At 35.2% G+C, this 26,310-nt stretch overlaps 1 protein-coding gene across 1 annotated transcript in view; it reads right to left on the minus strand.

Annotated features, from left to right (window-relative positions):
- Positions 1-683: 683 nt before the first annotated feature.
- IFT74 (intraflagellar transport 74) overlaps positions 684-26,310 on the minus strand; it is a 41,732-nt gene continuing 16,105 nt past the window's right edge. The window contains exons 9-20 of the mRNA XM_069775989.1: positions 24,358-24,496; positions 23,268-23,330; positions 22,166-22,309; positions 21,476-21,516; positions 20,185-20,264; positions 16,438-16,491; positions 11,562-11,659; positions 10,452-10,578; positions 6,492-6,655; positions 5,698-5,823; positions 3,152-3,212; positions 684-1,389 (exon numbers count right to left, since the gene is read on the minus strand). Of these exons, the coding sequence (XP_069632090.1) occupies positions 1,274-1,389; positions 3,152-3,212; positions 5,698-5,823; positions 6,492-6,655; positions 10,452-10,578; positions 11,562-11,659; positions 16,438-16,491; positions 20,185-20,264; positions 21,476-21,516; positions 22,166-22,309; positions 23,268-23,330; positions 24,358-24,496 (1,213 nt within the window). The 3' untranslated portion in view covers positions 684-1,273. The remainder of the gene's footprint in view (positions 1,390-3,151; positions 3,213-5,697; positions 5,824-6,491; positions 6,656-10,451; positions 10,579-11,561; positions 11,660-16,437; positions 16,492-20,184; positions 20,265-21,475; positions 21,517-22,165; positions 22,310-23,267; positions 23,331-24,357; positions 24,497-26,310) is intronic.

Raw genomic sequence — 26,310 nt, forward strand, 5'->3', positions numbered from 1 at the left:
AAAAAAATAAGAACTTCTATTTTAACGGACTCAGCGCATTTTCTAATTCTTTGTCTACTGCAGTTCTATGAAGTGGAGCATATAGTCTACTTTTTCGGAAAACTTTTCTAGGAGAGCAGAACAACTATAAATGCACGCCCTACCATTTTTTATTATTTTTTGTAAAAGGCTAGATTACTGTCTGGCTAAGATTCCTGCCTATAGTCACCTGTGCTTTTTTCTCTTTGATCAGGACTAGCTTGCAATATACCAGGTGGAGGAAATTATCAATAGGTTGTTTATAATTACATTACCTGTAGAATGTGAGGGAAAAATATACATGGAAATTTTATGTAAACGTTTTCTGAAATTTTTGTATCATAAAGCACATTGTTATTTCTGTACCAGTCCTGTTTTTGTTCTCTGTTGAATCTCTTTCTATATATTTTTGTTGAAGTAGAGGTTGCATATGACACTGCAGCTTGAAATCTGAGGAAAAAAATACACTGCAGAAAATACAAAAAATTTTCCCTGTTATTTCCTTTATTAGTGAATACTACACAAGTAAAATGCTCTGCACAAAGTCAGTATTAGCTATGTTTCACCACTTTTTATCACAGTTCTCTCCTTGTAATTACATTAAAAATATAGAAAATAAGGAAGTTTATCAGTTCTCCATTGGGAAATGAAAATTTGCTGACAGATCCAAAGTACACTTGCTTTTATTATAAGACTTTATACTATGATGCAATTCGGATTTAAAAGGATACTTGTCATCCTTAGATTTGTTCTTTACTTGTTATAAATTGCTATTTAAATAGGAATGGTATGTTGATATTACCATCTCTCTTATTATACACTTCAGTTAAGATAATGCATATGAGAGCCTGTCAGACAGTCCTTATTCAGGCAAAACTCCTGTTCTGTTTGGCAGGGATAGGACTACAAGACAATTAAGACATTCATTGTGTAAAGCAGACTGAAGTTTCACATTTGAGATGCAATCCAGCAATGGGCCTCAGTAAAATGTTCTGATGATTTTACACTCATTGTGCAGTATTTCCTTTTTATTTCTACAAGCTTCTGAAATTCAGAAATTTATTTCTAAAATTTTTAAATGTTGCAAAAGGAGGCATACTATTAAAACCCATGACTTCTGAAAACCTGGAGAAATACTTTTAAGAGTATCTGTCGCTGTAGTGGTGAGCGAATGAGCTCAGTAGTTCAGCTTTCCATGCTGCCTGTGCACATCTCTCATTGTTGGTCCATTGGGGCAGGAAGGAAGTGCCTGCGTTCAGTTCTTGGTGTTCTGTAAAGCTTCTATGAGAGCTTTGTTGTATTCTGTGACCAGCTTTCTCACGTTCTTCATTACTGGCTGGTAGTCACTCTCCTGACTTTTTGTTGCTATGACTGATTAAAAGAATTAAGGAAACAAACTGCCAGTATAAATATTAGCATAATTAGAGATCATAAGGGAACCATAATACAGTAAGTTTCCTTCTGTGAAAACTGTCAAGGGTTGCAAATAATGGAAAAAACTCAAATTGGTTCTAAGAGATTTACACCAATTTACTAGCTACCATCTCATGCCAAGCATGGTAAAAAAAAGGAGATTACATGCCTGAGTCAGTTTTGTTTTCATATATACAGGCAATAGGTCCCTTGTGGAAGATGCTGCCCATTGTTACATCGCAAACAAAACCACTTCAAAGCACTCAGCTATTTACAGCCATACAGTTTGGCACTTTGGAACTCTGGCTACAAAAGTCCCAGCCCAAGACAGCAGGGCCTTTCTTTCCACTAGCCCAAGTAGACATAAAACTTTGAATAAGGGCCTGCACTTGGATAGGTAATACATTGTAGCAAGTTAGGAGATGCTTTTAATATCCTGATCAACTTTTTCTCTTGGTTTGTTTTAGAGTTTTTCCTGTTAGAAAAAATAGAATCTAAGATTCTTGCCTTAATAAAATATTCCTGTAGAGCCTTCTTCATAGAGGAGGTGGCTCCAATTATATTACACTGACCAAGACTTTTTTTCAGATTTTTCCAAGAACTAGAGCACTTATCAGATACAAGAAGTGGGATATTTGGTATATGAAAAAGATAACGCTATATGCAGTTCCCTTTTTTTTTTCCCCTGATGGCTAGGCTATTACAGATTTGCCTGAAATACATTTTTGTCCCATCTTCTGAGACATGTAGCAATGTCCACTGTCCAACACACAGCACTGGATGATACAGTCTAGTTTTGCTGTTACTTTTACCAATTACATTTGTACTATAACCATATAATGGTGATTCTATGCATCTTTGATATTTCAGATTTTTTGTTTCCTAAATAACTTTAAAGAAGAGAATTTATTGCAGTGAATTCAATGTCCCTAGAATATAAAATAAAAGTGCAGCTGTGCCCTACTCAGATCTCTACACAAGATAAGAAGAATCATCAATTCTAATTAAAAAAAACTTCAGTGCTTTTGCCAATTTCAAAAACTATCTTATGAAAGTCACTTGAAGCAAATGAGATTTTGCTGATGTTTTGGAAGGTCTTATATGATTAGTGGAATGTAACTCTTTAATTAGCGTCACATATTGAGACAGCTACAATGCAGTTCCCCCATCCCCACCCATTCTGCAGCGAAAGCATCTCATTGTTATATCTTACCATATTTATCTTTTTTTTTTCCCCTCTAATATGCAGTTCCTCTTTTATTTGATAAGACGGACATTCAATGCATACAATTTGTTGTTTACTTTTTCATCATTGATATTTACGGTGGTTTAAAAGTGCAAAATACCATGCAAAGTCACCAAGCTGTACAGATTTTCAAACAATGCTACACTTGCTGGATAATTTCAGATAAGACTGGACAGATGTGAAGATGATCTTCCTATGAAACCTAATGGCAAAACTACCCAACAGGAAAAACTCCAGACTGCAAGACATATCTCATGCTTTAGGACCCTGTAAAATTGTTTCAGACAACACATGCAAGTTTTGCTATATATAATACCTATCAGCTAACCAGACATTTGCAAAGCATTGCCTTTCCCCTCCTCCCCTGTCTCCTGCTTCCCATTCCGTCCTGTCTTATTCTGCTGGAGGAAACAGACTTCTTCCTCAATTAATACAGTGCATGAATTTTACTGTATTTCTTAAAGAAAAGGATACATTCCTTCATCATAAAGTTATTTTGCTCATGGTGCTGCCACTTCCTCTCCAAATTTGTAAGCTGAAAACACAAAAAGAGCCAAAAGTGAAAACGATAATTATTACACACATACTTAATACAAAGAATCTCCCCAAACCTGTTGTATCAATATCTTGTACTTTATCACCTGGTAAGATCAAAGTTACTTCACAAAAACCCACAGAAATGAGAAACAATGGCAAAATGATTTTTGAAAGCTGCCAATGATTAACCTGTATATAATTAAGCGCTTCATACACCTGTTTATATAAAAGCACTGCATGCAGCTGCAATGGTAGATGGAAAAAATCAGATGAGAATTTGAGACTTGTCATATAAGGAAAGGTGTAAGCAAGTCAGAAGTAAAAAGGTGAACACTGCAGGGATATACTAATTCTCATTATACTTCATATCATTTTAAACGATCTCTTCTTAAAATCAGTAAGATCTAAAATCACCAAAGATACAATATTTCCTGACGCTGTCTTGGACTTTGAGCTATACAGAAGAAACTTCCTTACTTCCATAGTTAAGTTTCCTGTCTGATGCCAGAAGCTGTGATAAGAACAGAGCTGCAGCAAGAAGATTGTAGGAGTGTGGGTTAAGTGCTGGCACTTCTTCAATACTTTCAGCATCAACAGGAAACTAATGTGGACATTATATCGATGGCTGCTTCCTTACAATACAATTTTATATTTGTTTTTCTGATGCTACTGTTCAAGGTTCTGCATTTCAAGATATGCAGATGTTATTTTTTAAATGCAAAAACTGAAAATCATTCTGAGACTAAACTTTCAGTGGAAACTAAGGTAATAAATTAGGAAAATATTGCACCATTTTACTTAAAAGCTTATTCTTAAGCTAGGAGATATGAAAATAGTTGCTATATTACTCAAAATAAATCTTACAGTGAAGACTCAGTTACCCAGTGTACTGGTTCAGAGCAAACATGGTAGTCATTTATTTCCAAGATATGATATTTTGACCAATTATAATTTTTATTGCCCCTTTGTAAATGTTGCTACATGCAATACAGCTGGTAAAGGAGCCTAGGTTTAAAATACTGTCTGATATATATCTAAGGAACTATTCGGTGCATTTTTATAGTAACTCCTTGAACTCATACTCCTGTGAACGCCACAACTCATACAATTGACTGCTTGCAAAATTGCCCAAACCTTCAAGATATGTAAATGTTATTTGTACTTCAAAATGCTTTGATGTGTGTCAACTAATCAGTTATTTTAAGATATACCTTTATTTACCCTCATGACATTTACACTCGTGACATAAAAAGCAAAGAAACAAATGCTTTTCACACACATTGAAGTAGAACTGCCACAGCTTAATGAACTGAAGAAATGCTGTAGAACTACTATTTTATATAAACTTTTTAACATCATTATACAAGTATCTTAACATTGGCTGGGTATCAATTTCTGATTTACATAATCTCTAGGAATAAGAATCGGATCTTGACATAAAAAAATATACAATATCTGAAGTCTTGCAGACTCTGGCATGGAGCTTTGGGGATTTATATCATCACCCTAGAGTTAGTCCACAATAATCATATGCTATGAATGTATACGTATACCTTCTCATTTAGAGCTATGCCCTCTCATCTGCTCCATACAGTTCACTCCAGAAGAAAGTTAACTCAAACATGTACAAATATCACCTTCAGCTTTTAATTGAATTAGAAAAAAGTAACAGTTCTAAAGGACAAAGATCTCAACAACCTGGAACAATAAAAATCAGTGAAATACAAAGAAAAAAATAGATTTCCATTTTTCGGCTTATTTTGAGGTTATCCTTCTGTACATTCTGTACATTCTTCTGTACATTTCCTTCTGTACATTCAAACCTATATGCCAGTTCTGTTGCCAAAATGACATCAATTTATGGGTGTTTATAATGGGAGAATCAAAGCTGTTCAAGAGTTTATAAACATCTTTCCTGATTCACTTTTGAAATGTAAATGTAAATATATTCATATACCAAAGTTCCTTGGGTTTAAAGAAGTCTGAACAAATCCTAAAACTTCAGTGGTCTGCAAGGAGAAGAAGGATTGGAAAAAGGAGATGGAATTAATAGTACAGGTTGCAAGAAAAAAACTTACCACCATAACTTTAAAAGCAAAAGTCATCTTATCTAATTAGTAGTGACTTTTTCTTCCTGTAGTTTCTAAGTCAGTCCTCAAAACTCCTCAAGCAAAGGAAGGGCAAAAGGGGGAGAGTTCTGAGCAAGATTAATACAAACACTTAAACAAAGTATTCGTACAATTTTTAAGCTCAGAAAGACCTCTGCCTAGTAACTCTGAAATACAAAGCTTACAAGAAATCTATTGGCATAATATTAACTTTGTTTGAAAGCAGAAAATATGGCTATACAATTACAACACATAATTTTGAAAACTCCCTGAGAAGGCAAAAACTGATTCCATTCATACAATGTTTCATGTGTATGAGAAAACCGAAACTGTGATAGAAACAACTGAAGAGATAATATATAGCTTGAGCTATACCTGAGAATGTGTCTCATTCTCTTGCAGCTCTCTCTTTAGTGTCTCATACTCTGTGTTCAAGTGTTCCATTATTTTCTTGAAAGCATGGCTACGTTTTGTTAATTTTTCTTTGTCATCCTGGAGTCTCTAGGTAGAAAAAACCCAACACAAACCGATTAATGGATGAGTTCATTTGCCGTGGGCTACAGACAAATTATTTTAATTCAGCTTTCAAGATGCTACTTTTTCTTCCTTTCAGAACAATATCATATGCATAAAGAACTCATAAGGCTTTTCTCTAGCAATGCATGCTCTATCCCAAAGATAATATTCAACAGTTACAACCAAGTTGTAAGCTTAGACTATATTATATCAGCACAAGTGGGAATGCTGATGTTAAGAATTTGTAAGAAATTTATCACATGTGAAATGGGAAATGCTCTAGATGGAGTTTGTCTTAGAGCAAATACATGCAGGATAGATTTTTCTTTTTTGTTTGGGTTCTGTGGTTAGATTGCTAAGTTCAAACTTATGGGTAGTCATAAGTTACAGCAGAAAAGTTCAGATGAATCACTAAAATAAATGGGAAATTTTGTGGAAGGAAGATATCAAAAGGCATCCAGTGACAGCCTGCTGTACCCAGTTATTTAGTCACATATATAAGCAGAGAAGGATTTGGATTCATTTGCACTGGTGTGCAAGCCCAGTTTTCAGCTATCAGTCAGGATTCCTAGTCTTGGACCTGGATTCCCCTCCACTAGGTGCTCAAAACCACACAAATTCTGTATAATCCAAGGTTTCATTCCTTTCATTACCTTTTTCTTCTCTTCTCCTGATGCTTTCAGAGCTGGCAAATTATTGTAGACCTCCAGCTCCGTTTTTGTTTGTTCAATTTTGTCTTTAAGAGAAGCCAGTTCATCAACCATCTTGCCCTCCAAGAGTTCCATCTTCTGTAAGTCCATCTGCAGTTTTTGACTCTCTAGATCACCAGATACACAATCTCTTATTGACAGTACTTTTTATTTCATAATACATTGCCCAGTATATCAACATTTATGCTATACTTAAGCAATACAAACAACTCCTGCGTATCTTTCTGATTCTGATATTCATGGGAATGTTAATGTGAATGAAAGAAAAAAAATTGGTTTTCACAATCATCCTGTAAGTCAGACTCCTATATTACTATTACTGTATTATACTCCGAAAGTGAAGAGTAATGAAAACATGGTGATTTTCTACTTCACAGTGTGGTATTTCTATAATTAAAGTTGTTTATAGCATCAGTCAATTTCAGGTCTTAAAGCAGTGGTGATACCTTACAAAAAGCTGACTGCAATAATGCAGACAATTTAAAAAAATTATTTTTGTTAAGTTTTTTAGCATTATGTTGTTTTTATTTATGTTGCTTGTATATGATAAGACTTAGTTTTATGAGAGTAAATAGCCAAATTTGCTTTAAACATTTACTCTGTACAGGAGAACACTTCTATATCTCCACAGAATAAGAACTGTCATAGCTGACAAAATGAGCGTGTGCTACAATATACAGCATTTCCTTGTAACAATCCATTAAAAAGAAACAACAAAGATAGAGGTAATTGAAGGAGTTAGAATAATGGATGGATTCTTATATGAAGAGAGATGTAAAGACTGAAACTGTTCAGACATGAGATGCTTAAGAGAGGATATAAGAAAGATACACAAAATAAAAAATATACTTTGATCCAGTTTTGGGAATAAGTCATCCACCCTAAGTGTGGAAGGACTAGATGTGGCTAGCCTTGTTTTGGGTAGTTTTCTGACCTGCAGCCTTGTTATTGTATTTTCTTCATGTTCCTGAACATTTAAACACATGGCTACATAATCTTATGTTTCAGACCTTTGTCTAACTCAGAAGAATGATACAAATAATGCAGGGTTTTTTTCTACATTCTAAAATATCAGGCAAAGTGGGCTACTGGGCAGGATGAGACAGCACAAAGAAACTTCTCTCAGCATAGACTGTATATTTTGCTCACACACTCAGATTTGTGCTGAACACCTGGAAAATGGGTAGGAAATTTTCCCCCAAACTTAACCAAGGCAGTATAGATCTTTATGGCAGAAGGGAGTGGATGTGCACATGTGACAGAAGGAGAATTCAACTTTCCAAAAACTGTGGGTATGGTTTCCTTAGTGGAATTATTTGGGAAAATCTCACCTGATCAAAACCCTGTCATAGCAAGACTTTGGTACTCATCTCTCCTCTTGTGTATTTATGCGATATACTTATTTTTTAGAGTGAAATACTGGGTTTAATCAACATTTCTGTCTTATTACAGAGTGCTTTGTTGATTTCTTTAGGAACCTCAAAATAAAAAAGAGACAAGACAAGATTTTTGTGTAAAATATGCAGTTATCCTGAGTAACACACTGCTATAAGTTAAGATTGAAAGGGTCCTGTATGTGCAAAGAGCATTTATATAAATAGAAAAAAAATCCATACTGGTAAAAAGAAGGGTTTAAAAATAAAAGGTTTGGAACTGCATTGGATGTCTGTGATTCAACGTTATGCTGCCTTCTACCCTAAAGGGCTTAAGAAGACACTTTCCCTGTGGCCAGAATATTTCATAACTGCCCATAGTTTCACTTTGAAGTACCTGGTGTTGGTCAATGTCAGATCCTAAAACACCACTGAACAGACCACAGTTCTACTTCTTGTGTTCCTACAGCACTGTGGCTTAAAGACAGACAAATGCTTAAGGACCTCAATAAATCAGGGCTTTAACACTAAAACCAGTAAAAAATTTAATTATAAAATAAAAATAATTCAAATTGGAGAGACATAGCAGAAAACAACCTTAGATTTTCTTAAAGATTTGTTTAGGCCTAATCATGGCATCTTCACTTTTTATCTTGTTGTTCTAATATTTGTATTTTGTTATTTTAAAATGATACATAGTTGACTAATTGGGATTTATTTTACATGTAAAGAGTAATAACAACATAAATGCCAAAAAGCCAGAAAGGATTCTTAGGCTGTTCTATCTATATACTGATAAAAACTATGGTGAGAAAGCAATGGGCTATTCCTATCCATTCATACTTTCTGGAGAAAAGGGAAGAAACTGGAAGGGGTGAATTTTATCCTTATCCAGCAACAGCCTCAATGAAAAAAACTCAAAACTGAAAAACCTCAAAACTTCTCTAGGTGAAGAGACAGGAAGAGGATGCAGCCCAGTTCCTTCTGATACGCCATGAAGTTGCAGCGTCTAGCAGGCAGTGTGTACACAGGAGCAAACTCTCAGACCAAACTACAGTGACCCAGGGAAATGTTTTTGGGAAACTATGCCATCAGCACTTTTGTTTACTCTTCATGGTTTCCTTTCCTTTTTTTTTTTCCTCCCCCCCCCTCCTTTTTTTTTTTAAAGGGTTCTGCTGGTGGACTTTTTATATCTTTGTTATAATCACAACAAAAAAATCCTGAAGATAGTTATGCTATAATTCAAGGTTTAGGAAGAACTTCAACTGTGCAAACTGACCATTCGCTGTATTTTTGAAAGAAGCTTAAGTTTTTTATTACAGTATCTGTGACTCCTTGCTTTCAGAAGTTTACTTATGAATTATTTAAATGATCTGCTGAAAATTATGTACTGTAACTTCCTTCTCTCCCATTGCAAAGAATGAAATACATCTCTCAATAATGTCTCTGTAGTGCTATGTGCATCCTGAACATCCTTATATTGTAGAGTAGTAAGAATTGACGCTTACATAAAAGAACAAAAAGTTGTATTTGAACTTGTAATGTATGGCCCAGCTTTTTAAACTTTGCTAGAACTGCAAAATGAGTATCTGCAGACAAGCAAAGACTAAATGTTCAAACACACAACAGAACAATCAATTTCTGTAATATTTTGTGCATAACAACTTATTTGCACATAACTACTCTGAAGTTACAACGCAAGCTCCTATTTTGAAAATTACTACCAAGTACAGCACGTAATAGCTTTCTAACAAAATGATTTATAGTTCTTAATTCCTGCCTCTTCCTTTCAGCCAAACAAACAGGGAAAGAATTGCTGAACCAATAATGATATTGGCAAAGGCTTAGAATTATGAGAACAATTCTACTGTAAACAGTGCAAATAAAGAACTAAACAGATACTTGTTATGGAAATGAAAGAAAAATACTGTCTGCTTTTTGAAATTACAAGCAAGATCCTGCAGATCCTTACACTTAATTTTAAGTATTTGAGTATTTCCAAAATTAAGTCAAAATGAATATTCACTTTGCAGAACCAAAGCCTGAGAATTTGAAAGCTATTCACTGTTGTTGCCCATTATTCTCCCATGGTACACTCCCCTTTAAGAAAAGCACAAACCATAAGTAAGTGATACTAAGAACTACATTTACAAATAATACATAATATTTAGATAACCGTGGAAGTCTCTAATTCAATTTATTAAACACTATTTTAAGATCATGAAAAACATTTATTTTGAGGTGAATATTAGTAAAGTCAAACTTCTATCTCAAACAACTTTGTATCCCTGTATTAAAATACATCTGTTTAACGTGTATCTGTGCAAGGAAGCAGATCATTTACTGATAGTAAGTGAAATACTCCTGAGGAATATAAATAACTTGTTACCCATAAGAGTTTCAATTTGTCAACTTGCCACTGTGTTTCCATATTTGGAGATCACTGATCTTATACTTGTCATTAGTGTAACAACTCAGGTAATTTTAATTTTTATAAGGAATGAATTTGAAAATTCATTGCTGATCTCACCTGTAATCAGATTCTTAGCAGTGCTCTGCGATTTCTGCATTTCATTTGATTTGAAAGTGAGGTCTTCCTGCATAATCTTCAGCTCTTGATTGGTAACAGATGAAATTTGTTTCATATGATTCACATTCTGTGCGTGACAGAATATATATAACAATAATGAGAACACGCTGTATCTTTGAAACAACAAATGGTTAACTGGACAAGTAAAAAACTCTCCTGTCCCTAGGACATTGTCTATTATTTGGCTTTTCTACTACAAAGACCGAAAATACTGGAAGTAGTCTGTAGTGTTTTAAATGTGAGTGATTTTCATTCTGCCAACTTTTGATAAAAGATGTACTGACAGGACAGTGAAGATGAAACAAAAATGCAACAAGTATAAACTGTGTTGCCATATCGATCTCCTCTAAAGTAAGTGTCATTGCCTAAAATATACCCTATGGTATACCATACTGAAAAAATTTGAAGACAATTAAAGTGATGATATAATCAAAGTATTATTCAGCTGAAAGATTTCTACAAGATAAAAAAATCCACAGGAACCAAATCTGTTAAAAGAAAAAATGTTTTTAAAGTGCCAAAAAATTGGTGGACTGCAAATGGGAACAATTTCTAAAGTGTTTCCTTTAAATATTACACAGCAGGGTATTACAGACATAATTTTAGTAGATCAGAGAGACAACTGGAATATTGTCAGTTACTTAACAGTAGTGACAGAATACCTATGAACTGAGATTTGCAGACTTTAGGTAAACAAAATATTGCAGGAGTTTTATCTGCAGTATTCTGAAATGTTTATCATGAATGGAATAATGTTCATTATAGCAGTGATCATGAGTTACAGCAATTATGCAAACATTTCTTTTATTCTGGTCACAAGTATTATCAATATTCAAAACTCTTTCCCAGAAATAAAGAGAAATCAAACAAATTTGTTTATTTTTTTAAACTACAGCTGTACATGGCTTAACGTTTAACCCTCTTAAGAGATTGTTATGCAGATACTGGCTGGATAATATATAAAACCCAGCATCCTTCTTTATCCATTCATTCTCCTGTTCTGTGCTTCTAAATTCTTAGCTTGCCACAGGAGGAGGGAAATGCACTTACCCTGCTTGAGTGCTCCAGGAGTGCAACAATGTTGGCTTCTATTTGGGCCTTTCGTTCCAATTCTTGATTCTTCACCTCTTCAAAAGTCTCAAGAAAACCTAGAGATCAACAAACATAATAAAGATGGCTGCTATTTGCATGGGTACAGCACAAGCTCTTGTAATTTCCAGTCAAAACTTCGTATTAAATTGATAAGCTGTAGAATTTCAGATGAGTTCTTTATGATTAATAGTTTATTTAAGAGACAGGTGGTAGAGTCCTTGAAACTTGTCAATTTATGGGTTGGAATGAAAAAGAGGACAATTCTTCCAGACAGGTATTTGACTGATTAATGACATGAGGTCACCACCTTCTGGATACTGTTTAGATAAGGGTTGCCACCCAATGGGAAAGGAGTTTCATCACCATCATTTCTGACACCTTTCTGAATTCTTGTCCCAGCACCTGTTGGTCTTAATTTTTCTGAAAGCTATCAAAATGGGCTACTAAATAAAGGAAACATGTGACTTCACTATCTCTAGTAGCCTGGGCTAAATGCTGAACACTGCTAAGGACCTGAGACCACTATTCACCTGGTATCATCTCTTCCTTTCTGTATGATGTCCCTTTGCTACACCTCCAATTTATGTTCATTCCAATAAGTATTCAACCGAATCTGACAAGACACTTGTAATGGTGGTAGTAGTAGTAATAGGCTTACTACATTGTATTTCTGGTGACAGACATACTGAAAAAAAGGTGCTGGATGCATCACATGAAAGCCAGAGGTCCACCAAGAGCCACCCAGGGCTACAAGTTATGATTATCCCTCTCCTGCTGGGTCTCCTCCTGAAACATGGCTTATATACATGGGAGCACTCAGGAAACTGAGTTTGCAAACTTTCTAGCTGGATGAAAAAGCAGAGAAGTGCTTGTTTGAGCAAGAAGGATTATGTAATAGTAAATTCAAGATGGATTATTTGGGAAGCGAGAAAGAAGACAGGAGGAACTACTTAATGGAATACCGACAAATCCTGAAGGGATGAAGAATGACTAGAGAATTGTGGATCCCAGAGCATCCTTTTTTTTTTAAATACCTAATTTTAAAATTATTTACTAATAAAATATTTATGGATAAGAAAACTATTGCAATATCTGACATGATCTGCAATGCTGTCCATGAGAGTTAACAGAGATGCTTTACAGAGTACAGCTTCTAAAACTTTTAGAGTGGAAAATATGCAATATTGGAGCCAGAGGACAATACTAAGATACTACAAAGACTACCTCTGAGACAGAGATATCAGGATGAAAGACACTTGGAATTCTTAGAGGTCAGTGAATGGTATTAGACAACACATTTGTAACGTGCACAGCTGATTGCTAAAAATAATGACCAGTTCTGATGCAGATTCGGTTGGCTTAAAAAGTTGAAATAAAGTTTCTGACCACCTGACGCTGACTAGTAACTGTAGAGAACAGTATTTGGCAAGAATGTAAGAAAGTTTACCTTTTGCCAACACTGCTGTGAACTAGTAACCAGAAACATAGTTAAAACTAAAGCTTAAACAGCCTGCACTTGAAAAAGCTAGTCAAGTCCCAAGTGCTGAATAAGACCATTGCCAGGCCTGTTTTTCTCCAGTACCCAGGCTGCAGATTAAGCTATCCTTAGAAAGTGAAGTTTTATTTTCTCTCTGTGATGTTATTTTCCTTCAGAATAAACTTGTCTTGTTTTATCCTAAAGATATCACAATTATATTTTAATAGGAGGAGCAACAACAACAACTCCAAAAAGAGCTCTTTCCTGAAAGGGCACTCACTGGGTATTTCATACCATCTGTTGCTGTGAAATACAGACAGGAATTTTCTACACTAAGAAAATATCTGAGCACAACAGAACTAACAGAAAGGCAGTAAGGAAAGTAATAGTATTGAAATTCTCATGTAATGTTTTGTGTTTAAAACATTTGCGCTGTTCTTTCCTTTTGTGTTTAAAAAACTACGTGGGTAATTTTTACAAAAAGAATTACTCAGATAACCTAACACAAAACTTTCAATCACATTAACTGTTTAATGCTCTAGTGGTAAGTAAAAGCTTCATTAAAATCTGTCTCTTGTGAGCGTCTGAGCCACTTCTTTTCAACATAACAGATGATGCCATGGACTTTGATGCATCTTAGCCAGAGGTCTTAAACCAGTTGATTGCAGTATCTTGATAAACCTATTTATTTGCTTCCAAGAAAGCTGTAGGCAATGAGGATATTGAATCTTCCAAAGCATATATGTAGGGAAGGCAGAGGAGTGAAATGAAAGCCCCTTCATGAAAGAAAAGCATTCTCACACATTCATAAATATGCAATGAGAACAAAACTAAAGTGCTTTACAACCACATATACATAATTTTATAAAACTGAGCCCAATACAGTGGAATTAGGACCTAAGAATTGTACCTATATGATTTTACTAGCATTCTTCCCCTTTGGCATTCCATACCTTTTTAGGTGGTTTTTTTTCCAAACCTTCTTTAAATTTATTTAGAAACATTAAGCAAGATCTGTATTTATATCTCATTTCATTGTCTTTCTGCAAGCAACTCCCCTTTTCATCACATCTGTCTGACTGACCTTGTTCCATGTGAGTGCTATGTGTTTCACGGATTCATAAAAAATTGAAAGGAAGAGGCTGCAAGAGGTCATCTAATTAATTCACTTGCTCCAGGACAAAAACAACTGTATGTCAGCAATTCAGATGTTTGCCTATACTCTTCTTACACTCAGCTCATGACAGATACTCTACAATCCTCCTGAACAATCTATTCCAATACTCGGTGAGTATTAAGATTAGGAAGTTTTTTCTAATATCCAGCCTGAAATCTTTCTGCAACTATTGGTGTATTACACCTTTTCTATCCTCCATGTTCATACAGAAATATAGATAATTCACTTACTATTTGAAACAGCCTTTCTACACATTTGGCAACTGTTATACGTTCTCTAAAATAAAAGACTTGTGCTTTAATATTTCCTTGTGGGTTATACTTTCCACATCCCTCACCAGTGTCTCTTCAGGACTGCCAACCTCTCTCTTTAAGCGCAGAACTAGAGACAATACTCCAACTGAAGCCTTCCTCAATGCTCAGAGAAGAAGATTACTTCATGTGTCTGGCAAATCACACTCCTATATATATACCTACTGCTGTGGTATTTTCTCTTCGACATTAGTGTGATACCGCTGAGCCATATTCACTTTGTTTTTCACTGTAACTCTGATCCATACCACAGAGCTGTGCATAATGAACTGCTCCCTGTTCTGCATTTTTGCTGTTGATTGGTCTGCCCAACTGTATAAACTTAGACTTAATCCTTTTTGAACTTTTCACACTTCATTTATAATCTGCTGTACGTATTTTAAATTCTGACACTGTCCTCCAACATGATTTCAGCTTTTCCAATGTAGCATTTTCTGTGAACTATGTATTTACTCTCTCTCCTGTCATCCAACTGATTCATAAAAATATTGGCTAACCTGAACACCCAACACACTGCAAAACTCTACTCAATACATCCTTTCATCTTGGCAATGAATCTGTCATAATTAATAATTTTTTAATCAAATGCACAGTATAGGTTAATAATGGACAATATTTCCCTAGCTTGCTTCTAAGAACACCATGAGACAGCAGCAGCAGATGTACTGACGTCAAAGTACACTTTATCTGCTGCTCCTCCCTTATTCTGCAATATTTTTCTGTCCAAGAAGGTAATTATTTTTTTGTTCTTGACAAATCAATACTAGTGTTATTCATATTCCTGTTTCTATAATGTTTACAATTTGTTTGCTTGCTTATTTTTCCTATAATCTTTCTGGAAATTGATACTAAGCTGAGTGGTCTGTACTTTCCCAGCTTGTATTCTTCAAGACATGTACCATACTTCCTCTTTTCCCATTTTTAGGACACTTGAATGTTCCCCCAAATCTCTCAGTTAATCTCAAACAGCTCTGGAACTGCATCAATATCCTCTGATGAAGCGCAGAAGCAGAACCCAAAAAGTCAGAAGGATCATGAGGCCCTGCTTTCACGGTCTGTATTCATACTGAACAACAAGATCAAGCAAGCTTTTGCCATTCTGCTTCTCAGGAAATCAGGTAATTTCAAAACACAAAAATTCTCTAAGTACTTTCTTAACTATCTTTCCTCATTGTCAGCTGAGACCTCTCTTTCAGTATCATGCTAGCCATAAGTTATACTGAACATTTTTACAGAACACTGTTACAAAAAGGTATTATATACTTTGGCCTTCATGGCATATTTATTGATCATTTTCCCCTTTGGCTGAGTAACAGACCAACTCTTTTTGTAAGCTTCCTACTACAGTATATTAGCAATAGCGTATATTTTAAAAACAGTTCCATTTTCATCCTCTGTTAGTTGCTGTCGAGGTCTCTACAACATTGGAACCTTTTAAAATGGAAGAAAGCTTTAGTAGCATTCATCTTGAACAAACACATATGAGAAGCTTTAATTTTAAAGAACTACGTGATGTCTATGCTTGTCCACTTTGAAGTTCTGCTTTTAATCAACCTGAACAGCTGGTTTTATATATCTTTTATTTAAATTCATTTTAAAATTAATTTCAGCCTTGCTTTGATAAAATAAAGTTGTGTTCCTAAGACCTTTAAGGTTTGATGAAAAACCTTAAAAGTTGCTCCAAATATTTGTGACTGTCCTATAAGTCCTAAGATATCAATTATCCTGTCCTGAGGTAGATCACAGAAACTTTATGCAAAGATCAGGACATCATTTATTTTCAGCTCTAAATTAACTGAGTGTTAACAATACAAGAAAAGCTGTATTTTAGTAGAAATAGGCCTAATTAAAGTTTATTAGACAACTTACTGTCCATGCTTTCTTCCCGCTTCTTCAGCTCCTTGTATTTCCAATTTTCCTCTCCTGCAAGAGATGTAACATTGATTTAACTTTATATTATTTCAGTCCTGGATTCCTTTAGGTAGGCAAGATGTCAGTTTTAAAAATAAAAACTCCAGGACCCATCTCATCTCATTTAATATAGTCACTTCAACTGACTATGTCATACACGCTTTGATATTAAAAAAAAAGACAATTAGCTTAATAAATCAGCCTCAATGCAATTTTTAGAACCTTTAAGAGGTTAGAATTTTTGATAAATAAGAGTGCGATAAATACTTCATTTGAACAAAGGAAGTCAGATGAAGTCAGGTGAATTTCAGTAATAGAGAACAAATGCTTTTGTGTATTTGGGCACCACGGTTAGTTAAAACTTTCAGCAGCTCTGTTTAACCATTACCATTTCAATGGTACTTGCACGTGTAAGAATGGACTTTCATACGGATACGAAGCTTGTAAGCAACAATGTGACAATCTCAGGGAAATAAAAAGGAAAAGTGTACAAGCGATGGTATAGGAAATTAAAATGCACAGAAAGCTTTTTACAATTAAGTTTTAAAGAACATTTCCATACACTTTCTTTACAGTGGTATTAGGAGTAATGAATAACATACAATACATAATTTACTCCACCTTTAAATCCAACTACTGACTATAAATAGCTCAATTAAAATGTACTAGTACAGTGGGAGACCTGATATATTTGTCACAAGAAGATGAGACAGTTCAGCTCCTAAGAATAATTTTAAGTTTCAAACATCTACATTTTTAGTTGCTTGAGTCTTCATCATTGATTAATTTTCAGCATAATCTTGTAACTTTAAAGAATACAAAGAAAAAGAATGAAATAGATATAGATATAACTAAGCAAGCAAATTTCTCCAGGTCTTTTTACTTGTACACCCCCATGCTTTCTTTTTTATCTAGTATATCCAGACAGTAAGAACACCCATGGGGCCCTAAGGGACTGTGATTCTGCTTCAGCTTCCTTGCAGCTGTGGTTTTGTTCCTTGCTGGACTCTTTCATTTTGCAAGGCAAGTCTTCAATCCTTAATAACTCAGTCTGTTCTACTCTTAAAATCTCTTAGTTACAGTGAGCCATGAAAGAGAGAGCTACATGATCTGCCAAGTGTTTAGAGAAAAAAAAATATTTGAAATAAAGACCACAACCTTTAAAATGTCTTTACAGACTTTTTTTTTAAAAATATGGTACTATTAAATCTGTATCTTAGACTTTAATGCAATTTATGAAGTGTTAAGTCTATTCCATTAGGAGTTAATGTTGATTTTGACTAATCCGTTAAAGGTAACTGCTAATAGATGGAACATATAATAAGTGTGTAAACTTTTTACTGATTTAGATTTTCTTAAGTGAAAACTAAAACCAGTTATTTCTATTTATGGTCGGTTTATTTTGCTCAAAAATAGTCCTGAAATATTTATCCTTAAACATTCAAAAAATACTTAGTTGTCATTTTTCTTTTAGTGGCTATTCTACCTTAAATTTAACTAAAAAACTTTAGGAGCTGAAGTTTTGGGAATGCTTTGTAATAAACAGTTTAAATACTGAGCCAGAAGTAAGCTGACTAGGGAAGGATTGAGGACAGGATTCTCAAGGACACACCAAGATACTGATTTAGAGCAGAAGTATGAATGCCCCTCTGGGATTTTCTCTCCATTCACTTAAGAGAGTGTTGGGAGTGTAGATTTCTGTGTCTTAAAGCCACTCCTTATGAATAGCTTCTTTATTCCCTCTATGTTATACCAACAGGTGTAACTCCCTCTATATTATGCTACAAGGTAACTTTATTCTGAATATCCCGAGTGATCTTGATATGTTGACAGAGAGTTTGTGCTTTCTCCTACACATGCTTTAAACCCTCTTCTTCAAGAGAGGTCTTCTTCTAAAACAGTGAAAGATATACAGTCCAGCAATGAATGATTGTGTCTGTAAACCTAACTAAAAAATTGTCCTTGTTTCAGCTGGGATAGAATTAATTGTCTTCCTAGTAGCTGGTATAGTGTTATGTTTTGGATTCAGTATGGGAATAATGTTGATAACACATTGATGTTTTCAGTTGTTGCTAAGTAATGTTTATATGCAGTCAAGGATTTTTCAGCTTCTGATGCCCAGCCAGCAAGAAGGCTGGAGGGACACAAGAATTTGGGAGGGGACACAGCCAGGGCAGCTGACCCAAACTGGCCAAAGGGGTATTCCCTCATCATGCCCAGTATATAAACTGGGCAGAGTTGGCTGGGAGGGGAATCGCTGCTCAGGGACTAACTGGGCATCGGTCAGCGAGTGGTGAGCAATTGCATTGTGTATCACTTGTTTTGTATATTCCAATCCTTTTTTTATTATTATTATTGTAATTTTATTACTGTTATTATTATCATTATTAGTTTCATCCTTTGTGTTCTATTAAACTGTTCTTATCTCAACCCATGAGTTTCACCTTTTTTTCCCAGACTTTCTCTCCCACTGGTTGGGGGGGAAGTGAGCAAGCGACTGTGTGGTGCTTAGTTGCTGGCTGAGGTTAAACCACGACAAAAATATGAAAAGCAACTCACTTCTTACCTTCTGTATTTCTCCAAAGATACAAAAAAAAAAGAGTTGCAAGCCAAACAAAAAGGAGAAATTAAAGCAGAATAGTTAAGTTGGCAATGATGTTATCTGGAAACAAGAAAGCTAAGAAAACAGTCTTAACAAATTATTTGCACAAAAATAATGAGATATCTGAAGAACTATGAAATATTTTGTAATGCAAAAGATGAGAAACAGCTGTATCAAAAATTTAATTAGGGCCAATTTTAGAAATACTTGTTCACCTTGAAGAAATTTACAATTAAATTTTACACTGATCACCTGAGAAAAGGTATAAACTAAAAAGGACACAAACACATTAATTTATCAGTCCTACAGAATTTAAATAACTTGTTACAAAATTTTCCAGAATGTACACACATATTTATGTAACTCCTATCTAAACAAGATTCCTTATAATCAGAAGAAGGTTTTCTGTGGGATGAATTTCCATTTTAAGGATGATCTTCCACAGCTGTTGAGGGCCTATGCTCAGACTAAATTACTTCTTCTAGAACCATATTTCCAGTGCTAGGACAAATCCTAACCTAACCTAGCCTAATGTACTAGAGCAGGTGTTTGCTGGAGGCAAGCTTCTAAGCTAATGCCATTTCTAGGCAGCTCCCAAACTCTTCTTGCAAAGATCAACCCAAGAAGTTTCAAAGACAGATAAAAATGGTACTGAATTCTGTCTGCTTTAGACATTATTATTAAACATTCTCAATTCCACAATCACTGACAGTGTATCAGATCATGTAAAAGGTAAAATAAATAAAAGCTTTTCTGAAGCTGAATTGGTTCTGCTATGCTGCCAGTAAGAGAAACTTCTATTCCTCAAGTAGTCCTAAAAATAAAATTGGGACAGAAAACCAGACAGTTGTACTATTATTTTATCTGGTAGTTTTACTACTCAGTATGAACTTGATGAACATGCCACTAAAGGTAGGTACTCCCCATTTCTCACATCTGAAAAGAGAAGCCTGTACCCCTAGACACAAAGCCTTCTTCTGATGGTGAATAACGGACATTTGCATAAGCCTAAAGGTTTCAAGCAACTAATGTCCATAACCATATGTGTTGTAATACGAACAGATACAGCTCTGCATAGTCTGCTACAACTCTAGTCATATTACCTTGATGATTCTCCAGATCCATATCAAGTCGTTGAATGATCTTTTTAAAATGGTTTGTTTTTTCTCTTACTTCTGTCAGCCTGACAAATAGATAATGAAATCCAAGGTTAAAAATGTATTGTAAAATACTTATTTTTTTTACACAAAAATGGAGAGAAAAATCAAGAATAAAAATAGCAAACCCAAATTTATCAAAACCAAAAGAATATCAGGAGGATTGCTTTTATTATAAAAGGTATATGTAAAGCACCTGCCACTTTAGTCCCTATATCTATGAAATATAAGTACTGGTGCTCTTTTTTATTAAAAACATTTTTTGTTGAGTCATCAGTAGCTCTTAACTTACTCAACTGGTCCCTCTGCTGGTTGCTATACAGCTTGCAAAGGTGCAACATAATCGGTAAACTGCAACAAGGAACTGTATTCCTTAAAAATTACCTATGTGTTCACTAAAAGCCATTAAGAAATTGCCAAGTAAAGCACTGTATTACATAATCAATCAAAGTGGGAAAGGAAATTACCTTCAAAACATTTCTATGTAAATTCTCAAACATAATTCTCCTTTATTGTTTCTTTCAAAAAATTCTGTTAAGCAACTTATTATCCAATCAAAGGTGTCAATATATTAAAAATTAACCAATGATTACAGTTGGCAATACTGCTTAAAAGAATTTAAAATTGTTTCTAGGAGATCTCAGGAATTATCTCAATTTTTCTGTAAAGACAGAGAAGTCAAAGGGCTCAAAATCACAAAAATATTATCTCCCCACCTCAATACATTACTATTTATTAGAACATTTACCAGAGTTTCTGGCAAATCTTCAGAAAGGTCCAGTACGCAAGAATGAAGAAGCAATACCCTGTTAGTCTTTAGAATTGAGCTATCTGTAAGAACTTTGTAACTCTCAGGTTTTAAGAACACCTAACAAATTCTTCAAATGTGAATGCAGCATAAGGTAGGCTAAACTCCATACATGTCCCAGATAAGTAGCTCTTATAGATGTCTTCTTCAGCCTTAGAGAAGTTTATGTCAGTGCTATTAACAATTTATATTCTCAAGCCATGTTCATAAGGATAGGAAGTACCTTATTACACAGAGCTAAATGCCCTATCACTATAAAAATTGTTTAGCTGAAACAGAAGGATATATTCTGTTCTCTGTGGAAGGTAAACCCAAGCAGAGGCTCAAAAACGTGGTGATGTTCTAGAAGTCCATAGAAATGTGTGATGGAATTCACTGTCTTTAGGGTCTAAATGCAACATGTAGCAACAGTATAATGGGATTACTCACTGTCTTTCCATGCTTGCTATTTCTTGACTATCATCCTTAACCTATAAAAAAGTATAACAACTTTAACATATGAAATAAAATCTACAAATGAGAAAAGGAAAATCAAAAAAGATTTCTTAATTTGGTATACAGGGAATAGAAACTCAGCATATGAAATCACAAACTTGCTGTCACATTGTCAAACAACAGCTCTTCATTGAAAAGAAGTGGTATGACTTGCATTATGTCTTCCAAATATTCTCCTGCCTTCTCAATACATGTTTAAAAATCAGACACACTTATCAGTGTTGTTCAGTCCAATAATCATAGAGTATATATGGATAACTACATAACACAGCCTACAAAGAGCCTTGTAAACTAAATTGTCCCTGGATCTGCTCAGTACCCCACAAAGATACTGTCTGGAGTTAGGTTACAGAACTGTTCAATATGATCAGTTTTCCCATAACAACATGGCTGATGTACTAGAACAAGTCAACCAGCTGGAAAGTTGATTGTGCCAATTTTGTTTTGCCTGAACCTGAAACATCCCATTCAGCCAATGCAATAATTGTTCTTAATTTCAGACTATTTGTGCTGCTTAAAGAGCAAATAAAGGCAAGATTCAAACCCAAATCTTCTCAAATATTATCTTCCCTTAAAATACTGACTGAAAGAATCTTTCACATGATTAACATTTTAGGTTCTTGCCTGCTTTAGTAATCTCTCTCTTTCCTCCTGTGGAGACTCCATGTTTTTATCCTCAGCAATCATTTGATTTCGACGTTCCTCGAGGTCATGGAGCTTTCCATACAGCTGCGCAGCCTCCTGTTTCACCTGGGAGTGTGCTATTTCCTGTTGGGAAAAGTAAACACCTACTAGCTATTTTCAGCTGGCAAGAGAGCATTGCAGAAATTATGCTTTAGTTAAGCAACACTTATCTATACATTGAAAGTGAAGCTTATTTGTTACAAACAGTGCAGAGACAGTATAAGCAATAAACTTTATAATCCATATTCTCAATATTGCATTTTCTGGAATGGAATTTCCCAGTCAGCTATTTCTTGATTTATGTGTTCATCCTCAGGCCAATTTTCTGAGTAGATTTACTCTTTCATCATTTCTAGGGGATCACAAACCATATACAGTATTCAAAAGGACTGGAAAAATGTCAGTAGTATTGAAAATTATACTTTCTCAATATATATATGACTGTATGTTTCAGCTCATAAATCCTTTTATCCATGAAAGACCCAATATAAAAAAAATTCTCCTCAATCTACCAATATGACAGTGTATTAGAAGTGTGTGTTTATGTATGTATGTGGGATAAAAAATATCTTAGTAGGTATCACTTTGAGCTTCAAATGCCAGTTGCTTCTGAAATGGAATAGGGAACCAGAAAATCATTCTCACACATCCTGAAAGTGGAAAACATATTGAAAAATTAGGTCTCACAAATCCTTGAGAAAGATGTGAATGGTAATTTCACATTTATCTTCAGAGAGTAATTCCAAATCAATCTAATGTCACACAAAACATCTGAACCCACATGAATAACTGAAGCTAGAAAACCTTACTATTGCTATCAAAATTTTGTACTTGGCATCTAGCAGAAATATTTTTTACCCAAAACTTGTAAGAAATTATTGGTGGAAAATAGAGAGGCAGCTTTGCCTTCCCATTCTAGGGCATGATCCTACAGGTATCTGAAAATTTAAGGAGAAAGATTATAGGTATTTTTCTACTGTATTACTTTTTACACTAGAGCTCAATGAAGATCAGTACAGAGATCACTTATTGTCATACATACAGCTCTTAGAGCCTCTTCCTTTACATTTAGTGCATCCAATTCTTGCTGTTGAACAACCAATTCCTAAAGAGGAAAAAAATGCAAAATTCAGATAAAAATTACTACTTGGTGAGATTATTTTTTTGTTCTGCAACTTAGTATTTATAAAATGCTATAAAACATCTCATTGCTGCTCTTAAAAATTTAAAAGACAAGACCGTGTCCAGCTTCTCCAAGTAACTCAGATGCAATACCTACTTACTTTCAGCATCCAACTTTTCCAATAAACTCTTACCATTGTTATTTGCAGTTGGGCTATAACAAAAATATGTTTGCCCTTTTTCCACTATTTTCCTTAAAATCAGTACTGAGGGTGGAATCTATCATTTCTACTTCAGAAGTTTAAAGTCAGATTTTAAAATCTGAACTAGCCACCACAGTTTCTTCATAGTCCAGAAAGAGACAGGTAGGCCCTGACTACTGATTCAGCTCATCCTAAAACAGCTGGGAAGCACCGGCCTCCAAAGAGGCCTATATCTCTGGACATACTATACAGAGAAACTTTCTAAGACTGTATGCTGGAAGCTACATGATCCCAGAGAACCTAGAAATCTCACTGCTTTTCTTAACATTAGAATTAGTGAAGCCACAAAAATTTTACAAAGCGTGGTTAGGTTTTTCTGATACATTCAGACATACAACAAGAGCAACAAGAAACCCCAGCCAGATTCGCTTTTGTGCACAGGAAGAAAACTTTCTACTCAAGTGAACTACAAAAATTGCTGGGTTTTTTTTCGCTTTTGCTTGCTTTTCACACATGATGAAACATCTAAGCACTACAGTAGCTTTTAAATCTGCACGCCAGTCCCCAAATTTAAAAGGAAAATTATGAACATCATTTGTTCTTAAAATAAGAAATACAAAAAGAGAGAGTATTTGGGTTTAGTCAATTGCTCTATTTATTTTTCATGCACTTCCACAAGTGATTGATACCAGCAAGCTTTTTGATTGTACTGCTCTGTTCTCAAGCTCTTTAATACTTAAATTGTATCTGGAACCAATGGAGCCAGATTGAGAAACATTTTAGGTAGGTACAATGAAACAAACCAACCTGGGAGAGTTTTTCATTTGCAGTCTTCATCTCCATATATTTAGCTTGATTTTCCTGTGACATGTCTTTTATTATGTCATCTGCTAAAACCTTTTCATGTTCAATATCTTCTTCTACAGCTTGAATTAACTTTTCTGTGCTGTAAAAATAGAACATTTTTGTAGCTTCTACTAGTTGATTGTTTATTTTAAGCACCCATTTCAAACTCTAGTATTCCTTCAGCCTCACTGAAATGATCCTTTAACACAAAAACTGCACAGACTCTAAAAAAAGGAGTTACCTACTTGTATCTAAGCTTCTTGGAGTTGGATTAGCTACATAAACATTCATACCATGGAATGCAGATGAAAGGTTCTTTGCCCTCCCAGTACCCACATCATACTTTCCAACACTCCAACCCTGTCTACCTGCATAGTCCCCAACACTGGCAATTGCAGAGTACTCCCTCTCAGTTGCTCTCAATCAGTAAATTCATGGAGTAAGAACAGGCGGTTTGAAATAAAGAAGCTGGTATGTGATTTGTGAATGCATAGGAAGAATACATATTATATGGATACCAGGACTTGATGGCACTGGATAATGATGATAAGATGACCTTCCTTTAGCAATGAATTGATCGATTCCTTAAGAATGGAGAGTGGCTTCAGAGTCTTGGGCAGTGTGGAGCTTCTTCACCATGCAAGACCTAAGAAATTAGCCATTCCTGATGTTCTTGATTCATTACTTTAATCTTGTTAGGAAATCAATGGGATGCAACCATAAAAACTTCTCTACCACTGCAGCTACAGCGAGCTACAAGCAAATGTATTAGCAGATTCAAGGAAGGCATAAAGAGTGGTTCTCACTGTTTCATGTAGTATCTAGTAATTTCCATGAAATTGCTGAATCCTAGAGAGTCAATCTGAAAACATAGCTAAAGGAAATCAACAAAAACTCCTGAGACCATGAGGAGTATACCTTCCTTCCCTTCACAGTTCATGAAAGATATTTTAAACTGTTTGCGTGTTTCCAGAGTGACTTCTGCTATTAAGAATGACAAAATCAGCTGGATACCTTCCTTCAGGATTTATTTTTCTTCTATTTTTCAATAACTCTTCCTGAGCTGCAAGAGGCCAAAAATTTTAAATTGTGTAACTGACACTATCAGTTTAATGATTGCAGCCAAGAGTGCCCTCAGGCTTGAAAGATGATGCAAAATAGTGGAACTGCCCAAGGATAATCTCAGGGTAAGGGAATAATGAAAATTTCATAGAAACAGAGTAGATCTGAGGGTGGAATGGACTTTTGAAGGTCATCTAGTCCAGCCGCACTCTCAAAACACGGTCACCTACAGCAGGTTGTCAGTGTCTTGTTCAGGCAGGCTTTGAGTATCTTCAAGGATGGAGACCCCACAACCTGTCTGGGGAATGTTTCGATGTTTGGCCACTCTTGCAGTAAAAAGAGTTTTCTTTTACATGTAAATGGAATTTCCTGTTCTCCAATTTGTGGCCACTGTCTCTTGTTCTGCCCTTGGGCATCACTGAGAAGAGAGCACCTCCATTTTCTTTACTCCTGCCCGTCAGGTATTTACTTTGATAAGATACCCACTAAGCCTTCTCTCCTAGACATGAAACAATTCCAGGTCCCTCAGCCTTTCCTCATAGTTTTCACCACTTCCAAGGACTTCTCAAAAGAAATTCAAAAGTGTAACCAGTCTTCCAACTGGCTTTGTCCTAGTTTCCGCTGGGATAGGGTTAATTTTCTTTCTAGTAGCTGGTATAATGTTATGTCTTGGATACAGTATGAGAACAGTGTTGATAACACATTGATGTTTTCAGTTGTTTCTAAGTAGCATTTATACTAAGTCAAGGATTTTTCAGCTTCTGATGCCCAGCCAGCAAGAAGGCTGGAGGGGCACAAGAAGTTGGGAGGGGACACAGCCAGGGCAGCTGACCCAAACTGGCCAAAGGGGTA

This window comes from Haliaeetus albicilla, chromosome Z (genome assembly GCF_947461875.1).
Source record: "Haliaeetus albicilla chromosome Z, bHalAlb1.1, whole genome shotgun sequence".
Lineage (NCBI taxonomy): Eukaryota > Metazoa > Chordata > Aves > Accipitriformes > Accipitridae > Haliaeetus > Haliaeetus albicilla.